Source organism: Clarias gariepinus, chromosome 7 (assembly GCF_024256425.1).
Source record: "Clarias gariepinus isolate MV-2021 ecotype Netherlands chromosome 7, CGAR_prim_01v2, whole genome shotgun sequence".
Taxonomy (NCBI): Eukaryota; Metazoa; Chordata; class Actinopteri; order Siluriformes; family Clariidae; genus Clarias; species Clarias gariepinus.
In genome coordinates, this window is record NC_071106.1 from 11766094 (window position 1) to 11790346 (window position 24253).

The window sequence follows — 24253 nt, forward strand, 5'->3', positions numbered from 1 at the left end:
ATATATATGAATCCTCAGAATTCAGGCTGACGTCATTGTAGTTATACTACAGCACCATCAAGGAAACAGTGACCCACAGTGGCAAAAGATATCACCCAGTACTACCAACCTTTTCCATCAGCCTGTAGCATGCATAGATGTCTCTGTTAGTAGGCAGATGAAATACATGCTTTGATAAATTGATCTTTAAACTTTAAGAAGAAGAAGAAGAAACTGGACTGTTGCTAAATATAATAACTGATTATGATGATAATTTCATGGCTGATCTGTGTGTATATGATCTAACATTAAAGCATTTTGCAGACACCTCTACTGTATCCAGAGTAACTTCCATTTCTTTCTCATTTTACATCTGAGCAGGTGACAGAGTTTACCTAATGTCCAAATCTAAATGTCTAATATCGAAACCTAATGTATAAGGAAGCAAACAGCTGTTAATGTTGTTTACAGCACTGTCTCTGCCATAGGCTGTACATCCAAGGGTCCGTGAAGCAAGACAGGAGTTCTCTTTTCAATTTAACTACAGTGGTGGAAATCGCAATGTGGCTTTGATTATAAAAACATTAGATTTTGGAGTTGTTAAAGTCACTGGCCTGTTTGACTGGGCACTTAAATTGAACGAGTTCAATTCACCACCTCATTAACCTGTATCATTAAAAAACAAGTAACATCAATTTAAATTTAATGGGTCCTGTTGGTAGAAAGTTCATCAGTTAAAAAGTTTTCTGTCTCTAAAAATAGATAAACATGGTAAAATATGTTTATGAAATATGTATAGTCTTCAGTATTTTATTTATTTTTTTGGTCTTTTGGTCCGTCATTCATTCATCGGGGCTCATCGGGGGACGGATACTCCCCACTCTGGAGATATATCCTTATATCTATTTCTGTGGCGTCTACTTAAAGGGTCGGGTTGCCAGCTTGATGCCTGATTTTTATTCACACACTTAATTAAAATTACTTTAAACTGTATGTCTTTGGACTGTTGGAGGAAACTGGAGTACCTGGAGAAAAGCCACCAAGCATGGGGAGAAAATGCAAACTCTGCACACAGACCAGAGGCAGGAATCAAACCACAAGCCTAGAGGTCCATAGTACTAACCACTAATCCACCATGAACCATAAAGGGGTTACTCACTCACTTATCATCTATATCGCTTCATCCTGCAGGGGCATGGGGGGAGGTTTTATTCCAGGAGACTTAGGGCACGAGGTCGACAGAGTGCCAATTCATCTCAAAACACAAACACATTCATATGCACTTATTCACACACTACAGGTTAGCCAGTTAGCCTAATCTGCAAATCTTTGGACTGTGGGAGAAAACCGGAGTACCCAGCAGAAAAACATTAAGCACAGGAAGAACTAGTGATGAGTCGTTCATGAACGATTCGTTCTTTTTGAATGAATCTTTAATGTGACTCAGAAGAACGAGTAGTCTTGGAGAATGATTTGTTCATTTTCTACTGGGTGGAAATGCGCAAATCATTGCAAAACCCCCGTAGGTTATATACAGGAAACGTTCTTTTGTCACGTGACTCCCATAGACGCTATGCAATGCAGTACACAGGAAAGCGAATTGAACGATACTTTCTCAATAAGTCTCAAAAGAGTCCTGAGTTGTTCGTTATTTGGTCACGTGACTCCCATAGATGCTATGCGGTGCAATAGATTCAAAAGAACGAACGACTCAGACTGGAAGATATGATGGTGAGCTACTCATCCTGTTCATTATAATATGTCCTTAGCTGCATTGTAATATTTTTATTACTCGAAGTTTAGCCAAAGTTTGTGTATTTTTGTGCAAAATACACGAATTTTGTGTAAGCCGTGTTGGGAGTCTTTTTATTGAAAATGCAACATTTTATTTTATTTCTTATCACAAGAACGAAATGACTCAAAAACCAAGATTAGGTCATTTTGATGAATGAGATTTAAAGAACCGAGTCACAAAAATTAATTAAACTTCCCATCCCATCCCATTATTTATTACTTCTGGCGGGAATTGAAAGCTGACCCTGGAGGTGCGAGGCCACTGTGCTAACGACTAAACCATGAACTTAGCCTAAGCAGTTATTTTACAAATAATGTGTAAACTCAAAGTATGCTTTAAACACACACATACACAGAAACTAGATTTAAAATATGGGCCATATCTGAGAAAAGGTTTTATATTCTATTTATTCATTTTGCTTCTCTTTGTTTCACTGTTTCGAGATTTAGTTTTTTACCGTAGGCAGAAAACAAGGAAGCGACAAGAACATCAATTCCCATGAGCCTTTGCAGTGACGTATTCGGTGAAGCTGATCACATGACTCTCACATGACCGCACACATGACTTTGTGCTGGTGGAGCTTTTCTTTAAGCACTAAATAATTGAGGACTTTAGTGCGGTTTTGTGCCTGTGTAGTGATGAAGGGTTGCCGTGTGTGATAGATTAAACATGCGGCTGCATTCGGGTCAGCGGGTAATGATGATGATGATGGAGTGTGTGAGTGTGTTTGTGGGATTCGCGCTGATCTCTCTGTGCAAGGCTGCAGCTCTGCCCAACTTCGTGCTGCTGTTTGCGGATGATTTGGGATTTGGAGATCTGGGGTTCGCGGGTCATCCCACATCACTCACACCGAACCTGGACCGACTGGCGGCTCACGGGCTCCGATTCACCGACTTCTACGCCACCAGCCCGGTGTGCAGCCCGTCCAGGTGTGTGTCTCACACCAAACTCTGGGTATTTTTAGCTTCCTGTGATCAAACATGCTCAGAAAACATTGAGTCTGATGTGTGTGTTTCTTAAAGTAGCTGAACTTCAAACGTATCAAAGGCAAATACTTTTGACCATATCATGTGCGCGCGCGGCTAAAACATGGTATTGGTGCTAAAAAGTGTTTCACCTACAGTAGGTGTAAAATGTAATTTTTTCAGATAGACTCATATAACACCATTTTTTAAATAACACTTAATGCTTCTTGTCTCACGATCCATGCTGCATTGTTTTTGTAAATAATGATACACATTTATATTTTTATCAGATAAAAAGATAAATACAGTTCCATGCCTTTTTACTATATGTACAGTATGTAGTGTCTGTAACTTTTCTAAATTCAAATCATTTAAAGATCTTAATTTTAATTCAGAAATTAGATTTCACGTAAACCCGAAAAAGTGTATTATTCTAAAATGCAAAATTGTTAATATGTTGCAACATGAATTCGACATGGTTACGGACACTACAGATTTTGTTGCTTGTTAAGCTTTTACCAAAAACAATTTAAACAACTATTTTTACAGGTTATATGCTTCTAGAATTTTAAACATTTGAGGTCATAAATAAATATTGGCAAACATCTTTCTAATAAGATCATTTGTGCCATTATTTACTGTAAGCGTACAGTAGATAAATACATTTAAAAACAAAATGGTGCATTTAATAGTTACATATCACTGTTTAAATCGCAATCACATTTTGTTTCTAAGTAATCTATCAAATCATGGCATTGAACGAAGCTTTGTTCTTATTTAACAGAGCATCTTTGCTGACGGGTCGTTATCAGACACGCTCTGGCATCTACCCAGGTGTTCTGTACCCAGGTTCAAAAGGTGGGCTTCCACTCAACGAGACCACCATCGCAGAAGTATTGAAGCCTTTAGGCTATGCCACAGCCATGATGGGGAAATGGCATCTGGGCTACGGTGCCAACGGTACTTACCTGCCTACGCGACAAGGCTTTGACCACTATCTTGGCATCCCGTACTCTCATGACATGGTAACATATCTGGGACTGTGGCCAGTATTAGTACTTGCTTCATTTCTTTAACCATTTTGACTGAAGTGGTCATATTGTGCATTTTAATTTATACCAGACCCAGTTCTTTCCTCCTTTTTGTTATCCAGGGTCCTTGTCACAACCTGACCTGCTTCCCTCCGGATGTGAAGTGCTATGGCTCCTGTGATGTCGGTACAGTAACCGTGCCTCTGATGAATGGGGAAACCATCACACAGCAGCCTGTAGATTTTGTTAACTTGGAAGACAGCTACAGTACTTTTGCCACGGAGTTCATCCGCAGCTCGGCTCAGAAAAGTCAACCGTTTTTTCTCTATTATCCTTCTCATGTAAGTCAGGAGACAAACCATTGCAACCACCAGAACAAGCTGAGAGCTACATTCAAGCTCTTTTTATATTATCGCCGAATCGCTCAGGTTTCAATTTGGAGGGTGATGTGATTTGCCTTGCTAGTGAACACATTTCCATGTTGAATTGGCTCTGTTATTCTTTTTACATTGTTGCTGTTGATATGTAAATATCACATGTGCAATTGTCAAACAACATCCATTAAGCTTCACTGTGAGCTAGGTTAATTATTTACGCCAGTTTCATCGAAGCCTACACTTTTACCATCGTCAACAAAAAATCTCACACACACTAATATTTTGTCTTTAGCTGTGATAAGAATTCCCAATCTCCCTGGCATAGTTTCATCACCCATACACAACGGCATAAGATTTATTTCCATCTAGAGTTGCAAGAGTCAAACCAGTAAATCCTAAAGACTTTCAATAGAGTTAAGATCAGGACTCTGCGGTGGCCAGTTCATGTGGAAAATGATTCCTCATGCTCGCAGAACCATGCTTTCCTATTTGAGTTCTTGAATATGCTTATGCAGTCAGGGAAGAAAAACTCCATAGATGTGATTATCTGGTCTTTTGGTACTTTTAGGTCGTCAGCTGACTTCATTTTTTTGCAACATAAAACTCACATAACTATATGACTTTATAGTAGTCGCTAAGCAGTAATGCAGCGGAACAGTGGCGTAGTCGTTATGACCGCCACCTTGCACCTCCAGGGTCGGGGTTCGATTCCCATCTTGGGTCTGTGTGCATGGGGTTTGCATGTTCTCCTTTTGCTAGGTGGGTTTTCATCCGGGTACTCCGATTTCGGTTTTCCAATGTGCCAACCAAAATGCCCCCCCAAAAAAACGAACAGTAATGCAATGCAGTATAGTAATACTATTTCAGTCTTACTGATTGCACTTATAAAGTGATATCGAAAATGCAATAACTTCACATTGATTTTCACCCTTGAGAAAAGTTAAGTTTATTGCCTCCATATTTTCTTATCGTTCTTTTTTTCTCTGTCTCTTCTCCGTCTTGCTGTGGGCCCATATAGCACACCCACTACCCACAGTTTGCAGGGTGGAAATCTGTAGGCCGAACGCTCAGGGGGCCGTTCGGAGATGCCCTGCTGGAGTTCGACTCCACCGTAGGGAACATCCTGCACACTCTGAAGGAAACAGGCGTCCTTAACAACACACTCGTCTTCTTTACAGCTGACAACGGGTGAGCGCGTTTGTGTTTGTGGGTGTGCGCATGTCATTTTTGAGGGAGGAAAAAAAAAACGAGTACATGTAGTCTAAGTTTTTATTTTATTTTTTTATGTCATGTCATATTTTCAGGCCAGAGCTTATGCGAATGTCTCGTGGAGGAAATGCTGGGCTGTTGAAGTGTGGTAAGGGCACTACATATGAAGGAGGAATGAGAGAACCTGCTATTGCGTACTGGTCTGGAGTCATCAAACCAGGTACAGTGATCTGAAAGTGTCACTATACTGGGAGATAAATTTTTAATTTTAATTGTTAAATTGTTAAATGTTTCTATAACCACAGTTGTGAGAGTAATCACGGTTTATATTAAATTCAACGTATTATGCAAAAATGACCCTTTGTGGTGTTTTTAGGGCCTGTCCAAACCAACAGTGTGAGGGGGAATATATTCTCTGCCTTCTGTCATTTTTCCAAGTTCATTAGATTTTTTCCCCTAATGTGACATCATATGAAGTAGAAGACCCCTCCCCCCCCCCTTTTTTTTTTTTTTTTTACTCAGCTCTAAGGGATTTTTCAGCTACAGCATTAATACACACACCCTTTGGAGAAGCTCTAATCATCTAACAATGATATTATTGTTTTTGTAGGTCCATAAGGGGAATTGTCTTTAGAGACACGTTCACATTACCAGCCTGTGTGACTCAATTCCGATTTTTTAATAATTAAAAAAATTTTAACACCCCAATATTACTCAGATCTGATTAATTTCACAGACTGAATCACTTGTATTTGTTTTGATATTGATATAAATATACAGAATGCTTAGAATGGGCAGATCAGAACTCGTGCAACTTTTTGCCTTTGCGCATGTGAGGGGTCACGTCAGACAGTACCAGGATTTAATGCTGTAGCAGTGCTAGCAATAAACTGCTAAAACAGCTAAAATAAGGTACAGCAACTGGCTTTCTTCTGTCTCCTGGGCCTCAACAAAAACAGCCGACTAACTGTTTTCCGTCCTCCAGAACAAAATCTCTTGAATGCTATATTTTTACTGAATTAGCAGCCATTGTTTGAAATAAATGAACGGTCACACCCACTCATGATGTGTTCCGGTCCGCACATACAAGCTTGGCACAGGTTTTACGCCAGACATCCTTCCTAATGTGACCTTCCCATTGATCCGGGATTGGGAGCGGGACTGCATCCAATGACTAGGGTTTGGGCACTTGGGGCTGCGAATCGAACCCAGGCCTTCCACATGGCAGACGAGACAACTACCACTGAGATACCAATGCCAGGTTATGAATGTAATCCGTAATGACATGCAAATCCAATCTGATTAAAAAAAATCTGAATTGAACAATGGGGCTGTAGCCTTATTTAAGATTTAGGGAATTAGTCTATTGACAAGTTTAAGTTTTTCACCACTGGAAAGTCTGTAGTTTGGGGTTGCTGTGCTTTACAGTTTTAGACATTACAACTGGTGGGACTGGTGGGAAAGAACTGTTTATAGCTGCTCTTACATAACTGATCACAGCAGCTAACTTGTTTCACATTACATGTAACTATAAATAATTAGAATATTCATAAATAAAAAAGTATAATTGTTGCGACATTGCCGTACTATAAATGGAATAATACGCTCATAAAGAAGAATCTGCTTCATCGTGATAATAATATGATGCCACCCTGTTACCTGTTTTCCTGTCATTGTTTTATTCTGCATCTACAATACACTTGCATGACCTTAATTGGTTTCAGGTTAAATTGACTCATTTTAAATAAAATCTACTTTCCTAGGTGTCACGCACAGTCTGTCCAGTACCCTGGATATCCTGCCTACCTTTGCCAGATTGGCTGGAGCGCCATTACCCGACGTTCAGCTGGATGGCGTTGACATGATTGATATATTGTTCAACCATGGAGCAGTAAGGAAGCATGACTCTATAAGGCTGTGCCCTGTTCTCTAAAAATGAATCACTTTCATAAGGTTGTGTTTATTCTTTGACTTTACTCTGCTTTGGGTTCCAGGGTCAAAGAAAGGCTATGTTTTACTACCCAGTCGACCCCAGTGAGAAGTATGGAGTGTTTGCTGTCAGAATGGGAAAGTATAAAGCTCATTATTACACCAGGGGTGAGTTCTGGCTTGGATCTACTTTGTGCAGAATTCTGTTCACAAACAGTTAAATGTCTTTATGAAGAGTTTAAACTGCCATATGCACCAATCAGCCATAACTCAAAAACTATTAACATTAAAACAACATAGGTCTTACGTTCCCTGTGCCATTGGGGCAGCTCTGGCATCTAACGGCATGTTTCTGCAGGGCTTTTGGAGGATCCTTTAGGTGCTGTGGGTGGGGATGGGACCTCCATGAATCTTCATGGATTGTTTAGTTGGTGCATCACACAGATGCTTGAGTTTGGAGGCTGGAAAGGTTTGCCTTTTGGGCCCCATACCTCTTCGGCTATGATGCACTGGGTGTTCTTATATTTCATTGGCTTTTCTGTGGGATCAGCCCAGCCTTTGGGCATAGATGAGTCTTGAGAGCCCATGATCCTCTCACCAGTTTGCTGGTATATAATTGACAATCGGTTATTTAATTAACCTAGCGGTGGTGTTAGTGTTGTAGCTAATCATTGTCCACTCTGTGCATCCAGAACAACTTACCCTTTTTTACTGTCCTAGGATCGACGCACAGTGACCCAAACCCGGATAAGGACTGTCAGATAATCTCTCTCCTGAAGTATCACGACCCACCTCTGCTGTATGACCTGGAGTCTGATCCATCTGAACACTACAGCCTGAGTGTGAAGGATCATCCCGAGCTGGTCAGTGTGTTGCAGAATATCAGTCAGCTCAAGGACGAGTTTGAGTCCTCCATGCAATTTGGAGAAAGTGAGATTGGAAAAGGAACTGATCGTAATCTGGAGCCCTGCTGTAATCCTCAGTGCTCTCCCAAACCAGAATGCTGCCACTGTGGGACTACACACCGACCAGTCTTTTAATAAACATCCTATCATTTTTTAAAGGGAAAAACAGGCCAGAGACAAAAAATGCATTAAAATCAAGTGCATTTGAAACTGTGTAAAATGTGTATAATCATTAATACACATGCATTTAAATTCCCCTTAAATTAGTTATAGTCTAACACTGGGACTGATTTATTTCATATCAGAGACGCTGCTCTGTTATGGTCTTCTCAGCTCGCAGTAATCTGATTCCTATTCATTTGAATGTATTAAAATTAATTATAAGAATCATGGATACATTATTCGTCTATTGTGGAATTTTGCTAATGATAAAATCATAAGCATATTTTCTTGTGAGTATTATTTTATCAGTAAAACAGCAACCATGGAAGAAGAGCCTTAATTTTTATTGTCTCATGTTGCTTTCGTGTGATTTACGGTTTACAGTGCTGATTTACAATGCTGTAAAAAAAGTATTTGCCGTTTTTTTTTATTTTTATTATTATTATTATTTGCATCTTTGTCATACTTAAATGACAAATCAAACAAATGTTAATATTTCATAAAGATAACGGAAGTAAATACAAAATGCAGTTTTTTAAATGATTATTTCATTTTTTAAGGGAAAAAGCTTTCCAAAACCTCCCAGGTCCTATGTGAAAAAGTAATTGCCCCTAAACCTAATAATTGGTTGTCCCAGCCATGGCAGCAACAACTGCAATCAAGTGTTTGCGATAACTGGCAGTAAGTTGTTTTCATCGCTATGGAGAAATGTTGCCCCACTCTTCTTTAACCCAGGACTTTGACTAGGCCACTTCGAAACCTTAATTTTTTTTTGAGCCATTCAGAGGTGGACTTGCAGATGTGATCTGGATTATTGTCCAGCTGCATAACAGCTGTGAGGTCACAAACTGATGGCTTGACGTTCTCCTTCAGGATTTTTTGGCAGAGAATTCATGATTGCAGCAATTATGGCGACGTTGGTCCCCAGATCATCATACAACCACCACTACTGTATGTATGACTGCTGGTACTGTATGATGTTCTTTTTATGAAACACTGTTAGTTTTACACCAGATGTGACAACTTTTTCACATCAGGCCAGGTGGGTTTGTGCAGCTTTTTTATCCCTTAATAAATTCAATCATTATTTAAAAACTGCATTTTGTGTATATATAAATAAAATTTGTTTAATCTAAGTCAGACAGTAATCTGATAAAATCTAAAAGGGGCATCCTTTTTTTTTCTTTTTTTTTTAGGTTTGTCATTTTTATACTTTGCACTGAAGTCAATTAAAATCAGACTCTACTGTCTTTAAAAAGTGTGTATGAATTAATATTCTGAAAATTAAAAAATGTGGAAAAACATGTTTTTACATTCAAAACATTTTGGTCTGTGTTATTTTGTTGCCAGGTTGTTAAAAAATATATGGTATCACATATTCACATAATTATATCTGATCTTCACACTGTCCATACACACTGACAAAAAGACACAAAAACAGTGATGACATCAAGCATATAGTGTTTTATTCTTAAGACCAAATCCATGACAAGGCAGGGAATTTTTTTTTTTTCCATTTAGATTTTTACAAGTTTAATTTTTAAAGATACAAGATAGCTAGTATGTCATACTGTTGCTGTTCATCTTGATATACAGTAAAGGTCTGCACTATGGAATTACAGTCCAAAAGATTTGCAGTTATTGTTGTCATTCAGCTATCCAAGCTTACATACTCCAGAAGTTGCTCTGCTTCGATAAATAAAGGGGGGTTTGATGGCCGGTGGATGATTTGTAAAATGCTTAAATGTAGACAAAACATTCAAAAATTCACTTACTTTTCCGGACAAACATGAATGTGAACTAACATCTTGATGAAAAACAGTCGAGTCCTGATGAGTGTCCTGATCTGTCTCTGCTAACCTCTGTGAGAAGTCAGACCAAACGCTTGGGCTGATACTGCTAGCGTTAGCATAGAAACGTGGGTTTTTGAATGAAAGACGTACACGGCTGATTGACAGGCGTCTGTTATGCAGCACGGTGTGACAACGTTCAACCACAAATATACAGCAGTGTGAAGCAGCGGAACTGAAAGATCAAACGCTAAAAGAAATCGGCTGAAAGTTTTGAACCCCTGTTACTTGATAGGTGATAAGGTTATCGTTGTCAGCGCTATTGTTCATTTTAAATTTACAGATTTAGTTCAGTAACACTCAATAGAAAGGACACAGTATGATCATCTCAACTAGAATATTTACAGCGATCTAACGGACACCAAATGATCACATTTATAGTCGTAAGCCTGCAGCTCTTTCCTACATGTGGCATCAGCACAAACGGACGAGGGACGATGGCATCAGATCGCAGGCCGCTGGTAAACGGTCATAGGTGTGTGTGTGTGGTATGCAGTGAGTTCATCTATCACTGCAATTAGGACAAGTCTAGAAGTTACACTGCTATGATGCTAGACCCTATTGACACCGGGATGACAACCAGCCTACTGCAGGAGCCAAGAATCACGGCCCTTGTTACTAATGATATCTGCACACAGAGAATCTAAATTTTTTATCTAATTGTAGGCCTATTAGTTCTTTTAATCACAATTTCTTTTATTTCTTTTTTTTTTTTCATTTCATGTCTATGCCGTTCAATTCATTGTGGCAGATAATAAGAAAACTCTAACGAAGGAGAGAATTAAAGGTGAGAATGTACAGTATAAGGTGTACAATATCCAACCATTAACCCTTCTATTACCATTTCATTGCTTTCCCTGGTTCGTACAATTAATTCATATGGTACCGTAAGTCCAATCGTACATAAGGACAGCCAGGAGAGGGCTCTCTACTGTGTCTAGCCATGAAGCTATAAAGGTTAAGGAAAGAGCTACAAAGGAGAAAATAAAATCATTTTCATTGTGTCTGGTACTAAAGCAGAAAGATTAAACTGCATTTCCAATCAGTGCCATAATATTTCCGTGGTTGTGTTCCTTTTAATAGTATAGAAACTTCTAGACAAATTATTTCAAACACTAGAGCTAAATACATGCAAGCAAATTTAGTCTATAATTTAAAGTGTATCCGCTGTAACCATAAAAATATATGCCCGCTAGGATAATGTCTGGCTTTTACAATAATATCTACATTCTTTCCAATAAACTACAAGATGACAATCCAAGTTTTTCTTCTTTACGTCCTGTAGATTGTCCAATTTTTCAAAATTGTTAGTATTTCAATCAGCCGATTGCTTGGGTACGCAAAAATTATAAAGTTTCTCAAAAACCTTTGACTATCACCATACAATCATTTCACTTCATGACTATGAGGTTCATGACAAGAGTACAGAACTGTGCAAAAGTCTTGAGCCACCCCAATTTTTTTTTTCTTTTTTAAATTAAATTAAATTACATACACTATATGGATAAACGTATTTGGCCAAACCTCTGAATTATTGGATTCAGGTGTTTCAATCAATCATGCCCCTTATCCCCAGTGAAGGGCAATCTTAATGCTTCAGTATACCAAGACATCTTGGACAATGCTAACAGTTTGGCGAAGGTCCTTTTCTTTTCCAACAGGACTGTTCCCTAGTGCACAAAGCAAGGACTATAAAGACATGGTTTAATGAGTTCGGTGTGGAAGAACTTGACCTCAACCCAATCGAGCACCTTTGGGATGAACTAGAATGGAGATTGCGAGCTGGGCCTTCTCGTCCAACATCAGTACCTGACCTCATAAATGCTCTACAGAATGAATGAACACGAATTCCCATAGAAACACTGCAAAATCCTGTGGGCAGCCTTACAGGAAAAGTGGAAGCTGTTATAGCTGCAAAAGGGGGACCGGCACCACATTAAAATATATATGCATTTGAATATAATGTCATTGCCTGTCTGGACAAACACGTTTAACACTATAGTGTAGATTAGAGAAATGAGAATGAATGTTTTACTGTGACAGACTGCAAAGTGCCTAAAGATGCAATATAAAAATTGTTTGTTTATGTAACGACTTCAGCAGCGACCTCATTTCCCCTCTCATCTGTATCAACCATTTAGCATTCAGCATCACCAGTATACTAATCACCGACCTGATCGTCTGCACCGGATTATTTTTGTTTGTTTGTTTGTTTTATGTGTATGATACATAGGTTACTGTGTGGCTTAATAAAGAAAAGAGTGAACAACGTCCTTCAGGAAGTGGGAATCTTGGGAATCAAAATATGCAAAAATGAGGGGTGGTTAAAGACTTCTACATAGTACCGAAAAGGACATATAGGAAAAAAATGTATGAAAAATATTTATACAATGGTACTTTTAGATGGCAATGGTTTTATTGTTATTACCCTCCTAAAAACTGCATGTTTGTTTTACTGGAAAGATTTTCATGTAACAGTTTATTTGTTGTTTAACACTACTGTATCTTTAATATCCTTATTTAGAATGGCCTTGTCCTAAGTAATCTGGTAATTTCGTCTATTTGCTAAGTAATCTGTCTGATTGCAGCGTGCCAGTGGCTGGCTATACGTTAACCTGTTAGCCTTCAATGAACGAAGAGAGTGACTAAAGAGACTTAGAATCACAAAGCACTAAAGCACAGTCTGAAGATTTACACGAGATGGCCAACAAAGAGTCACGAAAAGAGAGTCATTGGGAACAGGAAGCTATAGCTGAGCTTGAGTAATTTGGTAAGAGGTTAGGAATTTACAGGACCGTGCATGGCCAATGCTACCTGGCTCTCCATTCTCAGGCTAACAAACATGCCCTCCTGGCCACCAGCGAAACCGCTTCATTCTTCCATTTGCTGATGGAGGTGCTACGTACATACAGTGATGTAACGAACGTCCAGAGTAGTCACCTACTGGTTACTAAATATACAGTATTTACAGGATGGTATAATAAGAATGCACAAATAACCTTTAACTACAGCGAGCAGAGCATCATTATATCACTAATCCAACACCTGTCCCGATGTCCATTTCAGTACAAACCTCGTTCAGCGTATTTCGGAATAATCAAACGAGTACATATTTACAAACGAAACCCATCCTTCGAAATGAATTTCAAACATAAGTATTTCCTGTGTGTATATCTGCCTGTGAGCATAACCCTCAAAGCCATGCATTAAAATGTGTGAAGTCGTAGTTTTGGCATTTTCTAAACCAGGTGAAAGTCAAAGTATCTCGACCGAGCCACAATCCTAGGTACTAATTCATACAAAATTAAACAAGCAATCTGTTTTAGAAATGAGAATAAATTGAAGAAGGGGGAAAAAACTATAGTGAAACAAATGGATGCATCAACAAGTTTGAACCTACATGTCTAGGCCAGTTCATGTGGGGGGAAGAAAAAAAAAAAGAAAGGAACTCAAGGCATATGTTAAACCCTTTAAAGGCCATAAGGAGCCCCCAAGTGGCCAAAGCCAGGAACACACTTCTGTTGTTGGGCAGAGGTTACCATGGTAACCTTTTTTTTTTTTTTTCCTTCTTCTTCCTCTACTCCAGGTAGATATCCTCAGTGGGACAGGCGTACTCAAGATGCTCCTGATAATACTCCTGAAACGCACGTCTGCACACACACACACACACACACACATACACAATAATAATTAAGACAAATACTAATAGCTTGGACAAAAATATAGATTCTAATTTGTCTATGGACCATTACATGTAAATGCATGAATATTTTTTAACCATTTACAATAAAACTAAGAACAATAAAATATATATTTAGAGAAGTCCTCTAAACGTTTTTTATACTGTATAAAATTAATTATTTAGAGCAGCGTTCAACTGGTCAATACCTTGGGCTCAGGAAAGTATTTCAGCTGAATGAGATAAGCGCTTATTAATACTAGAGTAAAATAATTAAACATCTGGTGGGAAAAAAACAGTATGGTTTAGTGTCTCTGTCATTAAACATCTTGGATTCCTTAACAATTTTTAAATTATAGTAAATGATTCAGCTCATTAGACCAGAGCCTAGAGACAATAACTCCTGTGTCTTAGACTAGAAACAGGTGCTCGCTTGTCCCCACACCCCTGCTGGCCAGTGTTCACATCATCATTATTATTATTATTATTGTTGTTGTTGTTTTGTACATTTGTGTATTTACAATATCCAACGCAGCAGATGGCAGTGTGCACCTACTGTAGCTGGTTTGTAAACTGGCAATAAACACATCTACCACTAAGTACCAGTAAGTTCATGATATGCAGGCATTCCAGGTAAATATTACAAAAGCGCCCCTCTCGCTGGCCTCTCTATGCCATCGCCTATGGTTGTGTAGGTCAGAGGATAAGATCAGCGCAGACAAATCAAATGTCACATTCTAAACAGTGACCCACTTTTTTCTTCTGTCTGAAGGTACACTTGGCTTAAATATTTAATTTAAGTCATGCCCCAGTACACAGTACTGTGCCCGAGACCAAACTTCAAGTGGATTCGAGCACGCAATGCTGCCCAGACACAATGCCATGTTTATCTTCTTCTATCTCAGGAGACTTAGGGCATAAGGCTGGGTACTGGGCCTGGACAAGGTGCCAATCCATCACAGGGTGCACACACTGTGGGAGGAACCTGGAGTACCCAGAGAAAACTCCCCAAGCATAAGGAGAACATGTGAACTCCTTCAATACAGACATGAGGTGTGAACTGAACCCTCGACGTTGGAGATGCAAGGCAAAAGTGCTAGGCACTATGCCAACTGGCACAATACAGAGTGATTTTATTTATTTCCATGAAATAATCAAAAAGTTGTCTCCTGTTGTCACAATTAAGTCATGTTAGTTGCTCACGGGTAGATTTGTCTGCTAGGAATTTTTGCTCCCAAAAAGTTAAAAAATCCCTGATTTAGAGTGTTAAACTTCTAATGTAAAAGTGTTTTTTTTTTAAATAATTAAAAACACTAAATCTATTTGCAATCATTGAAACTCCTTTAGATATTTAAACCAAAAAATATTTCTTAGCACTGCATTCAACTGCAAAAACAGACTAGTCATTCTTAGACAATGTCCTTTTGGACTTTTCAGAAAACTTCGCCTAGTCTACATGACAAATGACCAGCGGTTCTTCTTCTCCTTCTTCCCTCCTCCCTCTCTTCTCCCTCTCTCTCTCTCTCTCTCTCTCTCTCTCTTTATGAGTAATTTATGACTGTGTTAATGAGGTCATATTAATTTTGACGAGGATGGGTCTCTCACACTGATGAGGGGTGATAACTCTTCTCCCGTGTCTGTTCTCTATCTTCAGGATGATGTGAGGAATGTTCAATTATTCATGCTGCAGTGTGTGCTTGATGGGTCATTGATGGAAACACATCATCATTAGCATCATCTCATCCAGCGCTCCAATCCTCCCTCCTTCATCCTTCCCTAACTCTCCAACTTTCTTTCTACATGGCATTGTCCTTCCTCCTAAACTAATCTTCAAGGTCCTTGTTTTAAGGTGTTTTTCATTTAAGACTATAATAGTACAAGAATAATCAGCTCACCCCACACACTCAGCCACAGGCCGCATGGACTCCTGAGAGACAAAGACATGGCACGCAAACCTGTTCAGGACTGGGTGCTTGGTAATGAAGCCGAAGTAGCTGCAAAACAGAGACAAAAAAGAGCTTGAATGGTGAACAAGACTTCATTTATATATTGTATTCAACCATAGAGTGATGACAGAGTGTTTCTACCAGTTGTTTTTTGGGTGGCATCCACAGAAAGAGATGTTTTTCATCTGGAAGAAGTGACTACATCTGTCAAACTGGAAGAAAAGAATGACCATTATCTCACCCTAAATAAGGTTTGTCTATCAATCTAATATACAAGAAGTCACAAACTCTATTCTCTTTTCCATCCCTCCTTCTATTATCTCTCTCTTTCGTACCTCCTCAGAGAGGTCATACTCATCCTCCAGACTCATGATCAACTTCACCCCCTGTAGGCTAATTTCCAGCTCACACAAAGATGGAGGACGGAGATGCACTGTCCTCTTCCTCGCCATGGCGATCTACGAGGCAAAGACAGACAGACAGACAAACATAACAGTGGATGCTTTACCGCTGATCATTTATCTGTGACTGCGATATTCCTTGTGCTGAAAACCTTTTTTTTTACCTTCTGCATTGCAGCACAGAGGATACCATTGCCTTGGTGGTAAGGCACTTCAACTGAACCCAAAAACTGCACAGTGAAACTCTCCATCCATGCTGGGTTTCTCTTCATTGCTATGAAAACATTTGAGAACCAGTACCTCATTGTGTAGTAGCAAGAACCAGCACTTGCAGCAAAACGATGTCGATTTTTAAAGCAGTTTTTAACACAGACTAGTCTAGGATCTTACCCATCAGGTCTTTGGTTTGGCCGATGACCTCGTGAGCATAATAGGCAGGGAAGATCCCCCGAGCCCCTGTGCGCATGTTGTAGCCACGGTACCAGTAATCATCCTCCTCTTCCTCCACAAAAAGCGGGTCATCGACGTCCAGTTCAAGTTCATCTGCATGACGTGGGATAAACCTGTAAAAATACAGAGTGTCTGATGACATGCAAACATTGTCAATGGTTAAGAAGTTAGATTCTTGATCAAAAGGTCACAGTTCGAACTCCAGCATCATTAAGCGGCCTTGAAGAACCCTTAGTCAAAGCCCTTAACTATCAACTGCTCAGATGTATAAGGAAATAAATGGAAGACACCCTGTATGAGAGTACCTGTCTATTGCTCTCCTAATGTAAATGTAAATGACATCTTTTATTTACCTGAACACTGCTCTGTGGGTCTGGTCTCTCTCCTCTCCATTTATTGAGCAAGAGAACAACCCGAATGATTCTGTACCTAAAACACAAAGCAGAAGAGACCGAAATGTAGACGTAAACATCTTCTCAACATATCATCATATAAAAATGTGCATTAATTGTTTACTTCCAAAGCACTCTTTCCTAAGAACCTCATGAATACTTTATATGTACGGCAAGTCAATGGCATTGTTTAAATTATTAAATAAGAAAACCTTTTCCAAACATTTCCGATCACTTTGAATGAGAAATGAAAATATGTATGCCAATTCTACAGTTCATTTTAATAAAATACAAAATATTTACAAAAATACATGCGCACGAATCAGCCATGACACTGACATCACCGCGAGATGAATTAAAAAATGTTGATTATCGATCATATACCAGCAAAGTGGCGACCGGATCATGTGCACCTAATGCTCAGCTATACATGAGGGAACAAAAAGGCCAGCTTGTTTGGTTTGATCCCACAGAAAAGCCAAGGTAGCACAAATTGCAGAAAAGAGCTAATGTTGGCTACGATAGAAAGTTATTAAAACAGCCAATGCGTCACAGTCTGCCCCATATGTGGCTTAGCAGGCAAAGAGTTCAAGTTTATTGATCCGACTTCAATCAATCCAAGTACCGATCCTTGTAGGCCCCACCCTACAACCAACAGCACCCAAAGGATCTGCCTCTTCCATCCCATTGCCAGATGCCACAACAGGTCTTGTGAAGTCATACGCTGAGGTGCCAGCGCTCCAGCACAAGAAGAACCTACACAATACTGGGCTTAACGTTTTGGGTTTTAATATTGTGGCTGGTCAATGTATGTACATACGTTTCACTATACTCATTTTAATCTTATTACATTTTATTTACAGGTTAAGAGATTAGAAAACTCTTAACTCTTACTTACTGGAGGATCGCGATGTGCCATTAACAAACACGTTGAGAAATTTCTTGGAGAAAGGTAGGTCTGCCTCTGGTGAAGAATCTTCTTCTGAAGAGGAGCTCAATAGTAGATCAGGGCGCATTCCTCCTACAGTCTGGCTTTGCCCATAGATATCTTCATCCTCGTCAGCAGCGTCTTCGTCACAAACCGTGGAGAGTCCATCACTGTCATCACTCAGAACAGAGGTGCATCGCTTTAGACTCACCAGCTCAAGAGTAGTATTTTCATCCACAACCAAGGTGTATTTTACTGAGTCATAAGCCAGGGAGTCATTGACAGGTCTGACATCTGCTGGCTCAAAGGTATTGCGCAACTCTCGGACACTCTCGTCAATAGGTGGGGAACTGTCCAGGTAAGTGTCGTCTCCATAGGGTGAGGGGGGATTGTGAATGGCCTCTAGGAAAGGTGATGCATCTTGTTCATTTTCATCATTATCTGTAGAGTATGTGAGGCTGAAGCAGCGATTAGTCTGTGCTGTTGGGATGTCAAGCGTCAGACTGTTTTTAACCTCTGTCATTTTCTCCAGAGCTAGTGGATCCACTCTTGTCTCTCGCCCCTCATCCTTGTCACTGATGATGCTCTCACTCAGGCTGGGGGAATCCAGATCTTTCATCCTGTCCATCATTAAGTCATTATTTGGCTCTTCCTCTTCATGTTGATTTTTCAGTAACCTCTGGGATGTACAGTCCTGAATTGTGTTGTTGGAGTGATATCTCTCCAAGCACACAGGAACTACGGTGTCATGTGTAGGATTGCTCATGTATAGACAAGAGCCGAGAGCCTTGCTTTGTTGCTCCTCTTCAGATCCACAACTGCCTCTTCTGTCCTCTTTTTCTCCATCTGTCCTCATTTCTGAGCCTACCAACAGCTCTTCCTGGGAGTCTTCTTCATATTTTGGCGTCTGTGTCCTGTAACCTTCACTTTCATTGAATGCTTCAGTCTCCAGGTCAGATGAGGGTGAGATTGTGTCAGAGATGGAGGCAGAGCGCCTGAGACAATCCTCTGGACAGTGGATTGGAAAGGACCCTTCTGAAATCATTTTGTTGACCAAATTACTAAGGAGCCATGGTGAGTCAGAGTTCTCACTAAGTTCATCCTCTGATTCCGATTCAGAGTCTCCCTCAGTGGTTCCATCATAGTCATCTACTGAGGGGATGAGTCTAGGTTCAACAGGAAGGTAGAAAGATCGTTTAAAGCTTTCCAGGCTATGATCTGGTTCGATCTTCAGCAGTAGTTGCTGAGTTGCACTGTCATCACAGGGCACTGCAGGAGGCAGAGTCTCATCAGGATCAGCTTGATGCTCAAACCCTTGCTCTTCATCCACATTCTGAAGTCCCATCAGGGCATGATCATCATCAAAAGGATGAATGTCTGGACTGTGCTGTAGATATAATGAAAGGTCCTGTTTAATGGGCTCAGGTTGACCTAAAAGAAGAGATGTCTTCAGACCCACAATGCCACTGTCCTGCTCAACATCAAGCTCATGATCCAGCTCAGGGTCAGATGTGGGGGAGCTTGCCTCCTCAATGGAGTTTGTGAGGTGTGAGGACCTTCCACTGCTGGACTCACTTGTCAGGTCAAGCTCTGTCTCAGAGATCGATGAAATCATATTACTAACCAGTGGTCCACCACAGGCAAACTCTGCCTCCAGCTCACCTTCAAGATCAGAGTCAGATCCAGGGGAGCTAAGGTCATCACTGTGGTGGTCTGACTCTGCATAGCGCTTGGCATTCATGTCAGCAATGCCAGGGTCAGAGGATGGAGAGGTTGTGTCGTTTGATGCAGCAGCAACATGTTGATTCGGAGGCAAGTCGCAAGACTCATTCCTGGGTTCTGACTGACTGGAGAATGCATGGACAGAGAGAGAGGACGGATCTGTGGGTTCAATGCTGGGAAACTCTACATAGGATGAGCCTTCTTCTTCCTTACAATCCAGATCAAAGGTCTCCTGGTTCATGAAGTCAATCTCAAATTCCTTATCTAACTCCTCATCTGATAGTGGGGTCTCTGCATCATTCCCTATCGGGGCTGTAGAGGATAGGCACTTGCTGGTGCCATCCATCGTAAAGTCATTCTCCATCTCTGGGTCATCGGCAGTCTCCGTAGTGATGGTGTATGTGTCATCAGGTCGAGGACGGCATTGTCTGCGTCTGGCATGGCCATTGAGGTCATGGTCAACCTCGGTATCAGAGCACTGGGAAGTGCAATCATCACCTGAGGGGACACGTTCCTCAAGAGTCTCTTCAACTGTAGACTTTATCTCAGTGACTTCAGGACCACCCGAGGAGTTGTGCTGACCAAATGAACCTGATTTTTTTTTTTAAAGGCAAAAGAGGGAAAAAAACAGAAGATTAGAGGGGAAAAAAAGCTAAAAAGGAAGGTTTACTTCACAGAACAATACATATCATGTTTTAGAAAACCTTTAAGGTATGAAAACCTACTGTTATACATTTAAAATACATTACTGATGGACAAAGTGGATGTGATGGTGAGCACTTGGGAAAGTGTGCTGACAACTTCAGGTTCAGGGTTGTAAATGTTTGTTCATGTCGATGGGCCCCAAGCAAGGGCAGATTTTATTTGTACCGTATTCGAGACGTTCGCGTCTGTTGCCCTCAAAGTCGTACAGCAGCGGCCTGCCAGGTGACTGATTGAGACCACAGTGGCCAGGTGGGTTTGGGGGAGTACCTTTGGCAGAGATGGTGGTGCCGGGAACCCCTGTACATGTGCCAGTAACGTGGGAACCATCCTCAAGGCAAGTGTGGCTTGGAGACATACGACCTGATGTGATAGGTATGGAGAGTATGAGAAATATACTTGGAGAATTTAATAATGTCTGTTTCACACTTATACAGCAAAACTAAATGATCCAGGTTTTCCAAAGATTTATACAGTATGATTGATTAATACTGTTAAGACAGTTTAGTACATGTGGAACTACATCTTTCATGAACTTATTCATCTCAGCATGTAAAGCTGTTTTTATGCCTACCCACAATGCTGTAATAGCCTACATATCCAAGCCATATATATGAGGGGTGTTCAAGTCAAACCAGGACTTTTGATTGTAAAGAATAACAGACCACAGTTATGAGAAGAAAAAGTACCTTTATTTCTCTATATAATCCCCTGCTATACTAGTACACTTATCCCAGCATTTAACTAGTGTTTCAGATAGTGCTTTGAGTATGCTGGAGTATTGCTGTGATCAAACTGCCTGCTTCACGCCTGAAACGCTGGCCTCCCAGGAACTCCATTAATGGCCAAAACATGTGGAAATCACTTTGAACCAGGTCAGGACTGTGCAGGGATGTGGTAGTAATCAATTAAAAAGTCGATTTGTGTGGACAGTTCCCAGAGACAGATATTACTTCCTCAAGTTGATGACAAGTTATCTGTTGATTGTCATAGTTCAAGTGTCCCTCTGGTTAAATGCTGATGGGAATGTATGCAGGGGGCATCAAGGCATCAAGAGAGATGGCCTTCTTTAGAAGGCATCAAGAGAGATGGCCTTCTTTAGCAACATCCTAATATTTTACCATGACCATTACTCATCACCATACCGTGCAGAAGTCGTCTGTTAAAGTCAGTCGATTTTACATCTTTATTTTCATAACAAGTCCAGGTTTGACTTGAACCTCTCTCATATTTACTTTCACATAAAAATGCAATGGAAAACCACAGACAGAATAAAAGAGATAAAAACAAACTTTTCAATAAAATAATTACCCTGTGACGTGGTGTTGCGAAGAGATTCCTGCCAGCTTGATTTTCGTGGAGATACACTACTGTTGTTGTTCAAGGAATCCTATGATGAATTAGAAAAATAACAAAGATTTGTCTAAAAGTCGCATATTTCAAGCTGTATTAAAGCAATATAACATGGGGTGTTTGTCTGTTCACCTGTGAAACTGCAGTGGTCAGGTTTAAGGTTGTGGGGCGGCTCTTAAGTGAACCGAAAGTAGGGGAAGGAGGAGGAGATGTGGAAGGAGACGGTGGAGCATCGGGATCTGCCTCTCCATCCTCATCTTCCTCCTCATCCTCATCTTCGTCATCAATCATCTCAAACTCCTGAAAGTCGTCTTGGAATGAGCAAACAGTATGATGGACATCACTCTTCTCTAGGATGAGGGAGTCCTGCAGAACAAGACACTATAGGATTAGATGGTTTTTGTAAAGCTTTATGGTATTTAACTAAAATACATTTTCTGAAAGTCTGAGTATGAGCTCAGCATGACTCATAAATATTTCAAGAATAAGCTCTAGGAACAAAATGGAGTCCTGCAGTGTGTTGCTAATTCAAAGACGCAACTAAAGCTGAAATGATTTCCACAGAAAGGCTGTTGACGAATCTGATGTATAGGGTTGAGAGGATCAAAACTCAAGGATGGAATCGCAGATGTCTGGACGAGGTAGTGAGTTAAATGATAAAAAAAAACACATAACATTAAAAGAAGGAAAAACATACAGTATACAAAGATGATCACAACTATGTCTGTGAGTTTCTCTCACAGTTAGTAGTCAGTCTGGTATTAAAGTGGGTTTACTGTTTCAGATTATTTTTTTAAAGAGCAGGAAAGACACACAAAAACAAGAAATCAATAAATAAAAAGCCACTCAGGTTTCAACAGAGATGATTTCCAGTAAAGATAAAACTATAATAAACCTTATAAACGCCTGATGCTGAAACAGCACATTGACCTTTTTTATACAGTATATGCTTATATACAGTATGTGTGTGTAAAACACATATATATACTGTACAATATGTCTATACACTTATCAGCCGTTGTATTGCCTAGGTTCCCCTTGTTCCACCTGTGCGGCTCTGGTCCCTCAGGGCGTGGCTCCACAGGGCCTCTGGGAGTGTGTGTACACCTGGACCTCGGCAGCAGATCCTTTTGGTGCTGTGGGTTGTGTTGCGGGCTATTGTGGATAGGACTTGTTTGTTTGGCACATCAGTCAGATCAGGATTTGGGTAGTTTGGCGACTACTGTAGGTCGGCGGCCTTGGGCTCTTTGCCTGCTGGGCCCTGTGCACAGTAGACTGGTGCACTGGGTGTTCTGGTGCCTTTGTGTTATGGTGAGGATTGACTCTTTTTTTTGTGATTTGTGCTGATTCAGACCAGACAGGCTTTGGTCCACGCGGGCATGAGCGAGCCTTTGATGCCCTTGATCCTGTCACCACTGTACTGATGTATAATTGATAATTAATGGTAATGTATTAATCATATGTGGTGTTAATGTTATGGCCGCTCAGTGTACCAAAAAGTCCATATAAAAGTGCATTACAGGGAATTTCTACCACAAAACACAGGGCAGTGCGATTCAATTTAATTCAGTTTTATTTATATAATCTTTTAAACAAAGCTCATTGTCTATAACAAAGCAGCTTTACAGAATAAGACAAAAAGTCATGTAAATGAGTTTAAAAAGAATGAGGAAATATGTATAATTAATAACGGACAAAGGAACCATCAGTGGAAATAACATGTAAAAATATTCGTGGAAGACTGTTTGGGGAGTTTCTACTAATTTTTTTTTTTTATTTGAAACATTAAATAATACACTAAGATTTAATGAAGAGAAAGCTGATCTTTACTACGCCTGAGCATTTCTACAGCCTGACCCACTGCCTCAGCAAAGTTGGTGTCATGTTACATACTCAGCACATTCACAAGAGACTTTGAAGATGTGTTGAGTCATACAGTAAGTAATTTAGCCTTTATATTGTCCTTTGAAAGCTTTTTACTAAACATCTTGTGCTAGCGGACGTTCAATTATGACAATGTGGCACGATACTGCATAAATTCAGTTTAACTTCTGGGAGTCTCCTAAGGATCTGAAACTATCTGAAAAAAAGATGCTAAAGTCTCGTTGGTGTATTCGTCTTCACCTAACTTGCTGCGGGCCATATTTACCCCAATGCACAAACAAAGCAACACTATTAGGATGATAGAAAAGCAGAGCCACCACAAAGAGTTTTTCCATTTTATACTGTAAAATAAGTAGAAATCTTTGTGCAGGTTTGACAGGAGATGCGCTGGTGATGTACAGTATGTATATATGTATGCATGAATCAGAATTAAATATATATTTTTGTCTAATGCCCAAGTCAACATTATCAATGTATAATTAATACATAATAGAAAAGTCTGTTTCTACAGTATGAAGTGCCTTGTGGTTTGTCATAAGTTTGAAAATACTAATTACTCCATCTGCAGTAATTCAGTTTATTTCAACAACAAGC

At 40.0% G+C, this 24253-nt stretch overlaps 2 protein-coding genes across 3 annotated transcripts in view; one reads left to right on the forward strand and one right to left on the reverse strand.

The window, feature by feature from the left end:
• The first annotated feature begins 2333 nt into the window (after positions 1-2333).
• arsa (arylsulfatase A) lies at positions 2334-9542 on the forward strand. Its single transcript, XM_053499699.1, has 8 exons — positions 2334-2703; positions 3524-3764; positions 3893-4111; positions 5166-5335; positions 5452-5576; positions 7120-7247; positions 7351-7453; positions 8006-9542. Exons 1-8 carry the CDS (start codon positions 2444-2446, stop codon positions 8323-8325), a joined length of 1566 nt encoding a protein of 521 aa, XP_053355674.1. The 5' UTR covers positions 2334-2443; the 3' UTR covers positions 8326-9542.
• Positions 9543-9796: 254 nt separating this feature from the next.
• Positions 9797-24253, reverse strand: part of mapk8ip2 (mitogen-activated protein kinase 8 interacting protein 2) — a 49794-nt gene continuing 35337 nt past the window's right edge. Inside the window, exons 3-13 of one of the 2 annotated variants that reach the window (XM_053500384.1) lie at positions 21908-22141; positions 21734-21812; positions 20693-20785; positions 17969-20311; positions 17032-17107; positions 16619-16791; positions 16393-16502; positions 16163-16285; positions 15969-16039; positions 15777-15875; positions 9797-13852 (exon numbers count right to left, since the gene is read on the reverse strand). In XM_053500384.1, the coding sequence (XP_053356359.1) occupies positions 13780-13852; positions 15777-15875; positions 15969-16039; positions 16163-16285; positions 16393-16502; positions 16619-16791; positions 17032-17107; positions 17969-20311; positions 20693-20785; positions 21734-21812; positions 21908-22141 (3474 nt within the window). In that variant the 3' untranslated portion in view covers positions 9797-13779. Of the gene's footprint in view, positions 13853-15776; positions 15876-15968; positions 16040-16162; positions 16286-16392; positions 16503-16618; positions 16792-17031; positions 17108-17968; positions 20312-20590; positions 20786-21733; positions 21813-21907; positions 22142-24253 lie in introns of both variants that reach the window. The other variant, XM_053500383.1, reaches the window with a different exon arrangement.

What these genes read in the sequence shown, in the direction of transcription:
- arsa (XM_053499699.1), top strand. Translation starts at nt 2,444, where the DNA reads ATGCGGCTGCATTCGGGTCAGCGGGTAATGATGATGATGATGGAGTGT. An exon ending in CCGGTGTGCAGCCCGTCCAG is followed by an intron (nt 2,704 to 3,523) that starts GTGTGTGTCTCA and finishes CTTATTTAACAG; the next exon opens with AGCATCTTTGCTGACGGGTC. An exon ending in AGCTCATTATTACACCAGGG is followed by an intron (nt 7,454 to 8,005) that starts GTGAGTTCTGGC and finishes TTACTGTCCTAG; the next exon opens with GATCGACGCACAGTGACCCA.